The following is an 11,481-nucleotide window of genomic DNA, read 5'->3' on the forward strand; positions in this document are numbered from 1 at the left end:
TGAGAATCCTGAAGAATGTGTCGAAGAAGCATAGAAGTCAAACCAAATAAAGTAATCAACAAAAAAAATAAATTGTCAATTCATCATCCACATCTTTGTCATATCACACTTTATTCTGTATACATTTCAGAAACAACAGAAGCACCAGTGCAACAACATGACACCATAATCACATTACCACACAAAACAAAACATACCATAACAACACAACCATCGTTCGAATCTGATACCGAGGTGACTGAAGAATATACAACGAAATTTAGACGTGGCAGCAAGGATGAAGATACGGCAGCTATTAAAACTAAGAAAACAATAATAAGAAAGAAGAAACCAATTTTAGGAAAAGAAGAAGAAAATATTGTCGTAATTGAAGAAGAATTGGAAAATATTAAATCAACCTTACCACAAATACCAAAGAAACAATTTATGTCGATTGAAGAGATAACAGATGTTGTTACTGAAGAAGAAATAATACCAAGTAAAATTGAAGAAATTGAAGAAATTCCACTTGACGATGAAAAATTACCGGAAAAGGAAGTACCTAAGAAGAAAGAAAGGAAAGAAAGTTTCGTAACAGAGGTTACGATTGAGAAACCAATTGGGACAGCAACTGAAATGCCTGAAGAAACGGTAGAAATTGTAGAAACACCTACGAAAAAAGTAATAACGAAAAAGAGAGTGAAAAAGGATCAACCAACTGTTATAGTTCAAGAGATTATAGAGAAATCAGAAGAAGAGACGAAGATTATGGAACAGGAAAAGATAGTTGAGATAACTGAGACTCCGACTAAAAAGATTATCAAAAAGAAAAAGTCTCGAATTACTGAGGCTGGAGTACCAGAGGAAGTTGTGGAAGAGATTGTTATTGAAAAACCAAAAGAGGAACAAGCAATACCAATTTTGGAAGAGTTAGAAAAAGCAAAAGAAGAGAAGCCCGAAGTAATTGAGGTGATAGAAACCCCAACAACTAAAATAGTTAAAAGGAAGAAAAAACCCACAAAGAAAGGTGAGCGTGAAATTATAACACAAGAAATAATACAGAAAAGACAAGATGAAGTCGAGCTTATGGAAGAACAACAAATCGTAGAAATCACTGAAACACCAAAGAGAAAAATAATCAAAAAGAAAAAGACCAGAATTACTGAGGCTGGTGTACCAGAAGAGGTTGTAGAGGAGCAGGTTATTGAAAAACCAGAAGAAGAACAGGCAAAACCTCTTTTGGAAGAACTAGTAGCCCCGCAGGAAGAAAAACCAGAAGTGATAGAAATCGTTGAAACACCTACAACTAAAATAGTAAAGAGGAAGAAGAAACCCACGAAAAAAGGTGAACGTGAAATTATAACACAGGAAATCATACAGAAAACGCAAGATGAAGTAGAGCTTATGGAGGAACAGAAGATAGTTGAAATTACAGAGACTCCCACGCGAAAGGTAATTAAAAAGAAAAAGACAAGGATTACTGAAGCAGGAGTTCCAGAAGAAATTGTAGAGGAGCTGGTTATTGAAAAACCAATAGAAGAACAGGCAAAACCACTTCTGGATAAATTAGAAAAACCAAAGGAAGAGAAACCCGAAGTAATAGAAATTATTGAAACACCAACAACTAAAATAATTAAAAGGAAGAAGAAACCCACAAAAAAAGGAGAACGTGAAATTATAACACAGGAAATCATACAAAAAACACAAGATGAAGTCCAACTTATGGAAGAACAACAAATCGTAGAAATCACGGAGACACCTAAGAGAAAAATAATTAGAAAGAAAAAGACGAGAATTACTGAAGCAGGTGTACCAGAGGAAGTTGTAGAGGAGCTTGTTATTGAGAAACCAATAGAGGAACAGGCAAAACCACTTCTGGAAGAATTAGAAAAACCAAAGGAAGAGAAGCCAGAGGTAATTGAAGTGATAGAAACACCAACAACACGAATAGTAAAGAAAAAGAAGAAACCCACTAAGAAAGGTGAGCGTGAAATTATAACACAGGAAATCATACAGAAAACACAAGAAGAAGTCGATCTTATGGAAGAACAACAAATCGTAGAAATCACTGAAACACCAAAGAAAAAAATAATCAAAAAGAAAAAGACCAGAATTACTGAGGCTGGTGTACCTGAAGAGGTTGTAGAAGAATTAGTTATTGACAAACCAATAAAGGAACAGGCAAAACCACTTCTGGAAGAATTAGAAAAACCAAAAGAAGAGAAGCCAGAGGTAATTGAAGTGATAGAAACACCAACAACACGAATAGTAAAGAAAAAGAAGAAACCCACTAAGAAAGGTGAGCGTGAAATTATAACACAGGAAATCATACAGAAAACACAAGAAGAAGTCGATCTTATGGAAGAACAACAAATCGTAGAAATCACTGAAACACCAAAGAGAAAAATAATCAAAAAGAAAAAGACCAGAATTACTGAGGCTGGTGTACCTGAAGAGGTTGTAGAAGAATTGGTTATTGAAAAGCCAGAAGAAGAACAATCAAGACCTATTTTGGAAGAACTTGTAACCCCGAAGGAAGAAAAACCAGAAGTTGTAGAAATTATTGAAACACCTACAACCAAAATAATTAAAAAGAAAAAGAAACCAATGAAGAAAGGTGAGCCTACAGTAATTACTGAAGAGATTATACAGAAAACACAGGATGAAGTTAAAATAATGGAAGATCAACAAATTGTAAAAGTTACTGAAACACCAAAAAGAAAAATAATCAAAAAGAAGAGAACAATAATTACTGAGGCAGGTGTACCAGAAGAGGTTGTAGAAGAGCTGGTTATTGAAAAGCCAATAGAGGAACAGGCAAAACCACTTTTGGATGAGCTAGAAAAACCTAAAGAAGAGAAGCCTGAAGTAATAGAAATCATTGAGACTCCTACAACAAAAATAGTTAAAAAGAAAAAGAAACCCACGGAAAAGGGTGAGCGTGAAGTTATAACACAGGAGATCATACAGAAAACACAAGATGAAGTCGATCTAATGGAGGAACAGAAGATTGTTGAAATTACTGAGACCCCAACCCGCAAAGTTATTAAAAAGAAAAGGACAAGGATTACTGAAGCTGGTGTTCCAGAAGAGATTATAGAAGAACTGGTCATAGAAAAACCGAAAGAAGAGCAAGCAGTACCACTTCTAGAAAAATTGGAGAAACCAAAAGAAGAGAAACCAGAAGTAATAGAAATCATAGAAACACCAACAACACGAATAGTAAAGAAGAAGAAAAAGCCATTGAAAAAAGGTGAACGAGAAATAATAACACAAGAAATCATTCAGAAAACGCAAGATGAAGTTGAGCTTATGGAAGAACAGAAAATTGTTGAAATTACTGAAACTCCAACCCGCAAGGTTATTAAAAAGAAAAGAACAAGAATTACTGAGGCTGGTGTACCAGAAGAGGTTGTTGAAGAACTGATTATAGAGAAGCCGAAAGAAGAGCAAGCAGTACCACTTCTAGAAAAATTGGAGAAACCAAAAGAAGAGAAACCAGAAGTAATAGAAATCATAGAAACACCAACAACACGAATAGTAAAGAAGAAGAAAAAGCCATTGAAAAAAGGTGAACGAGAAATAATAACACAAGAAATCATTCAGAAAACGCAAGATGAAGTTGAGCTTATGGAAGAACAGAAAATTGTTGAAATTACTGAAACTCCAACCCGCAAGGTTATTAAAAAGAAAAGAACAAGAATTACTGAGGCTGGTGTACCAGAAGAGGTTGTTGAAGAACTGATTATAGAGAAGCCGAAAGAAGAGCAAGCAGTACCACTTCTAGAAAAATTAGAGAAACCAAAAGAAGAGAAACCAGAAGTAATAGAAATCACTGAAACACCTACAACGAAAGTAATTAAGAGGAAAAAGAAACCTTCGAAAAAAGGTGAGCCCACAGTAATCACAGAAGAGATTATAAAGAAAACACAAGATGAAATCAAATTAATGGAAGATCAGCAAATCATAGAAATTACTGAAACACCAACACGGAAAGTTATTAAAAAGAAAAAGACGAGAATTACAAAGGCAGGCGTACCAGAAGAGGTTGTTGAAGAACTGGTTATTGAGAAACCAGTAGAGGAGCAAGCAAAACCACTCCTAGAAGAAGTGGAGACACCAAAAGAGGAAAAGCCCGAGGTTATAGAAATTATCGAAACACCTACAACAAAAATAGTCAAAAGGAAAAAGAAACCTTCCAAGAAAGGAGAACCCACAGTAATCACAGAAGAGATAATACAGAAAACACAAGATGAAGTCAAATTAATGGAAGATCAGCAAATCGTAGAAATTACTGAGACCCCAACTAAAAAAATAATCAAAAAGAAAAAGACGAGAATTACAAAGGCAGGTGTACCAGAAGAGGTTGTTGAAGAACTGGTTATTGAAAAGCCTAAGAAAGAACAAGCTAAACCTCTTCTGGAAGAACTAGAGAAACCAAAAGAGGAGAAGCCTGAAGTAATAGAGGTGATTGAAACGCCAACAACAAGAATAGTAAAGAAGAAAAAGAAACCTACCAAGAAAGGTGAGGCCACAGTAATCACAGAAGAGATTATACAGAAAACGCAAGATGAAATGCAGATAATGGAAGATCAACAGATCGTAGAAATCACAGAAACGCCAACACGAAAAGTTATTAAAAAGAAAAAGACGAGAATTACTAAAGCAGGTGTACCCGAAGAGGTTGTAGAAGAACTGGTTATTGAGAAACCAATAGAGGAACAAGCTAAACCTCTCTTAGAAGAACTAGAAACAGCGAAGGAAGAAAAACCAGAAGTAATAGAAATCTCTGAAACACCTACAACAAAAATAATTAAGAGGAAAAAGAAACCAATGAAGAAAGGTGAGCCAACCGTAATTTCTGAAGAAATTATACAGAAAACGCAAGATGAAGTTCAATTAATGGAGGAACAGCAAATTGTAGAAATAACTGAAACTCCGAAGAGAAAAGTAATTAAAAAGAAAAAGACAAGAATTACTGAGGCAGGTGTACCAGAAGAAGTAGTTGAAGAGATTGTCATTGAAAAACCAGAAGAAGAACAAGCTAAACCTCTTCTGGAAGAACTTGAGACTCCAAAAGAGGAGAAGCCAGAAGTCATAGAGGTAGTTGAAACTCCTACAACAAGGATAGTCAAAAAGAAAAAGAAACCAACTAAGAAGGATGAGCGCACTATAATAACACAAGAAATCATACAGAAAACTGAAGATGAAGTTAAAATAATGGAAGATCAGAAGATTGTAGAAATTACAGAAACACCAACGAAAAAAGTAATCAAAAAGAAGAGAACAAGAATTAGTGAGGCTGGTGTTCCAGAGGAGGTTCTAGAAGAAATTGTCATTGAAAAACCAAAAGAAGAACAAGCAAAACCACTTCTGGAAGAACTTGAGACTCCAAAAGAGGAGAAGCCCGAAGTAATTGAGGTGGTTGAAACTCCTACAACAAGGATAGTCAAAAAGAAAAAGAAACCAACTAAGAAGGATGAGCGCACTATAATAACACAAGAAATCATACAGAAAACACAAGATGAGGTTCAGCTTATGGAGGAACAGAAAATAGTTGAAATTACTGAAACCCCAACAAAAAAAGTAATCAAAAAAAGAGGACGAGGATTACGGAGGCTGGTGTACCAGAAGAAATTGTGGAAGAAATTGTCATTGATAAACCGAAAGAAGAACAAGTTAAACCTCTTGTCGAAGAACTTGAAACCCCGAAAGAAGAAAAGCCAGAAGTCATTGAAGTAATTGAGACTCCTACAACTAAAATAGTTAAAAGGAAAAAGAAGCCTACAAAGAAAGGTGAACCTACTATGATTACTGAAGAAATCATCCAAAAGACTCCAGATGAAGCAAGGATCATGGAGGATGAAAAGATTGTAGAAATAACTGAAACTCCAACAAAAACAGTTATCAAAAAGAAAAAGACGAGAATCTCCAAAGCTGGTGTACCAGAAGAGGTTGTAGAAGAACTGGTTATTGAGAAACCAAAAGAAGAAAAATCAAAACCTCTTATGAAAGAACTGGAGTTCCCGAAGGAGGAAAAGCCAGAAGTGATAGAAGTCGTTGAAACACCTACAACTAAAATAGTTAAGAGAAAAAAGAAACCAACGAAGAAAGGTGAGCCTACTGTGATTTCTGAAGAGATAATACAAAAAACGCAAGATGAAGTCCAGTTTATGGAGGAGCAGAAAATTGTTGAAATTACTGAAACTCCAACGAAAAAAGTTATTAAAAAGAAAAAGACTAGAATTACCAAAGCTGGTGTACCTGAAGAGGTTGTGGAAGAGCTTGTCATTGAAAAGCCTAAGGAGGAACAAGCTGAGCCTCTTTTAGAAGAACTTGAAACTCCTAAAGAGGAGAAACCAGAAATCATAGAGGTTATTGAAACTCCCGCAACTAAAATTATTAAAAAGAAAAAGAAACCCACGAAGAAAGGAGAACCTACAGTAATTACTGAAGAGATTATTCAGAAGACTGTAGATGAAGCGAAGATCATGGAAGATGAAAAGATTGTAGAAATAACTGAAACGCCAACGAAAAAAGTTATTAAAAAGAAGAAGACGAGAATCTCCAAAACTGGTGTTCCTGAGGATGTGGTGGAAGAGCTTGTCATTGAAAAGCTTAAGGAGGAACAAGCTGTGCCTCTTCTGGAAGAGCGTGAAACTCCCGAAGAAGAAAAGCCAGAAGTTGTAGAAATTATCGAAACACCTACAACTAAAATTATTAAAAAGAAAAAGAAACCCACGAAGAAAGGAGAACCTACAGTAATTACTGAAGAGATTATTCAGAAGACTGTAGATGAAGCGAAGATCATGGAAGATGAAAAGATTGTAGAAATAACTGAAACGCCAACGAAAAAAGTTATTAAAAAGAAGAAAACGAGAATCTCCAAAGATGGTGTACCAGAAGAAGAGGTTGAAGAGCTTGTAATATTGAAACCAAAAGAAGAACAAGCTAAACCACTTTTGGAAAAACTTGAAACTCCTAAGGTAGAAAAACCAGAAGTGATAGAAGTCGTTGAAACACCTACAACAAAAATAATTAAGAGGAAAAAGAAACCCACCAAGAAAGGTGAGCCCACAGTAATCACCGAAGAGATAATCCAAAAGACTCCAGATGAAGCAAAGATCATGGAAGACGAGAAGATCGTAGAAATAACTGAAACTCCAACGAAAAAAATTATTAAAAAGAAAAAGACAAGAATCTCCAAAACTGGTGTTCCTGAGGATGTGGTGGAAGAGCTTGTCATTGAAAAGCCTAAGGAGGAACAAGCTGAGCCTCTTCTGGAAGAGCGTGAAACTCCCGAAGAAGAAAAGCCAGAAGTTGTAGAAATTATCGAAACACCTACAATTAAAATTATTAAAAAGAAAAAGAAACCAACGAAGAAAGGTGAGCCTACTGTGATAACGGAAGAGATTATCCAGAAAACTGCAGATGAAGCGAAGATCATGGAAGATGAAAAGATTGTAGAAATAACTGAAACACCAACGAAAAAAGTAATTAAAAAGAAAAAGACGAGAATCTCCAAAGGAGTACCAGAAGAAGTGGTTGAAGAGCTTGTAATAGAGAAACCAAAAGAAGAACAAGCTAAACCTCTTTTGGAAAAACTTGAAACTCCAAAGGAAGAAAAACCTGAAGTGATAGAAGTCGTTGAAACTCCTACAACTAAAATTGTTAAAAGGAAAAAGAAACCCACCAAGAAAGGTGAGCCCACAGTAATCACTGAAGAAATCATCCAAAAGACTCCAGATGAAGCAAAGATTATGGAAGACGAGAAGATCGTAGAAATAACTGAAACTCCAACAAAAAAAGTTATTAAAAAGAAAAAGACAAGAATCTCCAAAACTGGTGTTCCTGAGGATGTTTTTGAAGAACTTGTAATAGAGAAACCAAAAGAAGAACAAGCTAAACCTTTTCTGGAAGAAGATAAACCTGTAGAAATTTCAGAAGTCCCAATAGTAGAAAGCACTGAAACTCCTACTGTAAAGAAAAAGAAGAAGAAGGTTCCCAAAAAAGATGAAATTGAAGAATGGGTTGAGCCAGAATATGAAAAACCGGTTCTGGAACCAATGCCTGAGAAAATAGAAAGAGGTCCAAAAAAGAAGAAAGAAAAGAAACCACTTCCTCCAGAATTACAAAAATTAATTCCACAGAAGATCGAACGAAAAGAAATAAAACCAACTAAACTCCAATATTCTAAACCTGAAGAAACTGTACAATTTGGTACAGTAAAATTACGAAAAGTTACAGTACCAAAGAAGAAAGAAACTAAAGAACCAAAATTACCTAGAATTCTATTACGAAGTCGAATCACATTTATTGGTGACTATCCACCAGAAATACAGAAACCACAGATCACATTACTCGAAGAAAATCCTGTTCAAGTTGGTATTCTATCAAGAAACGCTGAAGAAGCAATGACGGTATTGAAGAGAAAGTTCAAGAAGACCAAATTACCAGAAAAAGTAATTACGGAACTTGAGAAGTTGGACCAAGAATTTGAAAAATTGAAAGAAATTCCTTTGGAAGAAATAGAAGACAAATCGATTTACGAACGTAAACCGAAAAAGAAGAAGGAAGAACCGGAGGAACCAAAGAAATTGGTCAAACAGAAAGGTAAAGTTCCTGAAAAGGAAGAACCCCAACCTGAAGAAATTAAATTAAAGAAAATACCCACGAAAGAAGTGAAAGAAACAGAAGAAACTTCAAAGAAACCTGTGAAAGAAGTTGAAGAAAAGGAAGAACCAAAAGAGAAGAAACGAAAACCAAAAGTAAAACTGGAACACGAAGATTTCAAACCAACCGAATTTGAAAGACCAGAACTCGAAAAGTATGTACCAGAAGAAATTGAGAAACCTGAAGAACCAAAACCAGAACCGAAACCAAAACCATACGTTAAAGAAAAACGAAAGAAACCTGATCAAGAAATCGAAGAAGTTCCAATTATTCCAGGCAAACCAAAATCACCTGAACCAGAAGAAGAACCTGAGGTTAAATTCAGAATACCGAAAAAAGAAAAACCAGAAGAGGAACCTGAAAAAATAAAATTGAAAGGTTGGAAAAAGCCAAAACCAGAAGATGAAGGTGTTGACAAATTCCCAAGTATTAAAGGTGAAGCTCCTGATGAAGTTCCTAGAGATAAAACTGATGAAGATATTACGATTCGTAAAAAGAAATTGAAGAAACCAAAGAAAAAAGCTGCCCCAGAAGAAACACCAGAAGAACCTTCGTTAGAAAAAGTTTCTTCTCGTGAAGAAAGTCCTGAAGAGACTACAATTCAACCAGAAAAACCAGAAGAGATTGAGAAAGAAGAAGAAAAGCCTGTACCAGAAGAAGTCAAAGAAAAACCTGTTCCTAAAAAGAAGAAAAAGAAGGTTCCTAAAAAAGATGAAATTGAAGAATGGGTTGAGCCAGAATACGAAAGACCAGTGTTGGAACCAATGCCAGAAAAAATACAATGGGAACCAACGAAAAAGAAGAAGGAGAAGAAACCTTTAGCTCCAGAACTTCAGAAATTAGTTCCACAAAAGATAGAAAGAAAAGAAATAAAACCAACGAAATTGAAATTTACGGAACCTCAAGAAACTGTACAATTTGGTTCGATCAAATTGAAGAAAGTAGTAACGCCGAAGAAAAAGGAAGCTGAAGTTGCAAAAATACCTAAAATATTATTACGCAGTAGAATCACATTTATTGGTGATTATCCACCAGAAATACAGAAACCACAAATCACATTACTCGAAGAAAATCCTATTCAAGTTGGTGTTCTATCGAGAAACGTGGAAGAAGCAATGACGGTATTAAAGAGAAAGTTCAAGAAGACCAAATTACCGGAAAAAGTAATTACGGAACTTGAGAAGTTGGACCAAGAATTTGAAAAATTGAAAGAAATTCCTTTGGAAGAAATAGAAGACAAATCGATTTACGAACGTAAACCGAAAAAGAAGAAGGAAGAATCGGAGGAACCAAAGAAATTGGTCAAACAGAAAGGTAAAGTTCCTGAAAAGGAAGAACCCCAACCTGAAGAAATTAAATTAAAGAAAGTACCCACAAAAGAAGTGGAAGAAACAGAAGAGACTCCAAAGAAACCTGTGAAAGAAGTTGAAGAAAAGGAAGAACCAAAAGAGAAGAAACGAAAACCAAAAGTAAAACTGGAACACGAAGATTTCAAACCAACCGAATTTGATAGACCGGAACTTGAAAAGTATGTACCAGAAGAAATTGAGAAATCTGAAGAACCAAAACCAGAACCGAAACCAAAACCATACGTTAAAGAAAAACGAAAGAAACCTGATCAAGAAATCGAAGAAGTTCCAATTATTCCGGGCAAACCAAAATCACCTGAACCAGAAGAAGAACCTGAGGTTAAATTCAGAATACCGCAAAAAGAAAAACCTGAAGAAGAGCCTGAAAAGATAAAATTAAAAGGTTGGAAAAAAGGTAAACCAGAAGATGAAAGTACAGAAAAATTCCCTGAAAGGGAAGAAGAAGAAATTTCGAAACTTCCAAAAGATGAAACGGAAGATGAAGTAACGATACGTAAAACAAAGTTGAAAAAACCTAAGAAAAAAGCTGTCCCAGAGGAATCGGTTGTTGAACAAATTCCTAAAGATAAACCTAAAGATATCGAACAAGTGGATGAAGATATAATCACAGAAGAAATAATAGATACAGTTGTGGTAAGGAAGGAAAAGAAAAAAGTTGATGATACACAAAAACCTGAAAAAGTAAATGGCGTACCATTAGGTAAGAATGAAATAATGGAAGTTATGGATACCATGACTTTACTGGAACATAAAGACACTTTAAATAAATACAAAACTGTATCACTCTTAACAGCTTTAACTGATGATATCGAAGACACTACTACTACAACAGAAACACACGATATGCCAAAACACACAAGACCGTTAAAACCTAAAACTGATGAAATCTTATCAGGAGGTAAGCTTATTTTTCACGTAATAAACTATTGTCAACCCTCTAAAAAAACTTTTTCATATTATAAAAAAAAGATGAACATCGACACAAAAATACTTTCAATTAACACAATTTACAACCTTATTCATTCATACAAACAAAATATAGGATGGAATTTATCTAGGTTTAGGTTATTTCAATAATTTTAAGTGTAAATATAATTATTATTATTATTATTATTATTATTATTATTATTATTATTATTATTATTATTATTATTATTATTATATATAAAACAAACCTTAAATTAAATTAGTATACATATATATTCATACATAAAACAATATTTATATTTTTAATACAATTAGGAGTGATAAATATAAAAATTAAAAAAAACCCATAATAACTCACGTTTAAAAATCATTGCATTTAAATGTTTACAGACTAAAGTTACTGCATTTCTTAATTGTTTTAATAATTATTACATACATTAATATTATTATTTATACTTTTACAGATATCGTAGAGAAGACAACGGAAGAGGTTAGTCACAAATTAATAAAAAAATAAAAATAATCATTCACA

The 11,481-nt window shown here is 34.4% G+C and overlaps 1 protein-coding gene and 1 long non-coding RNA gene across 2 annotated transcripts in view; one reads left to right on the top strand and one right to left on the bottom strand.

The window, feature by feature from the left end:
* The window catches only part of LOC107074638 (sallimus), a 138,040-nt gene that overhangs the window by 110,478 nt on the left and 16,081 nt on the right, over window positions 1–11,481 (top strand). The window contains 4 exon segments of the mRNA XM_089179482.1: window positions 131–5,391; window positions 6,021–10,722; window positions 10,816–10,920; window positions 11,414–11,439. Coding sequence (XP_089035608.1) covers window positions 131–5,391; window positions 6,021–10,722; window positions 10,816–10,920; window positions 11,414–11,439 — 10,094 coding nt within the window.
* Window positions 1–11,481, bottom strand: part of LOC107064027 (uncharacterized) — a 39,080-nt gene that overhangs the window by 11,129 nt on the left and 16,470 nt on the right. The gene's annotated exons all lie outside the window — the stretch shown is intronic.

The sequence above is a fragment of the Polistes dominula genome, unplaced genomic scaffold (assembly GCF_049000335.1).
Source record: "Polistes dominula isolate Pdom_NZ unplaced genomic scaffold, Pdom_raw_medaka contig_373, whole genome shotgun sequence".
Lineage (NCBI taxonomy): Eukaryota > Metazoa > Arthropoda > Insecta > Hymenoptera > Vespidae > Polistes > Polistes dominula.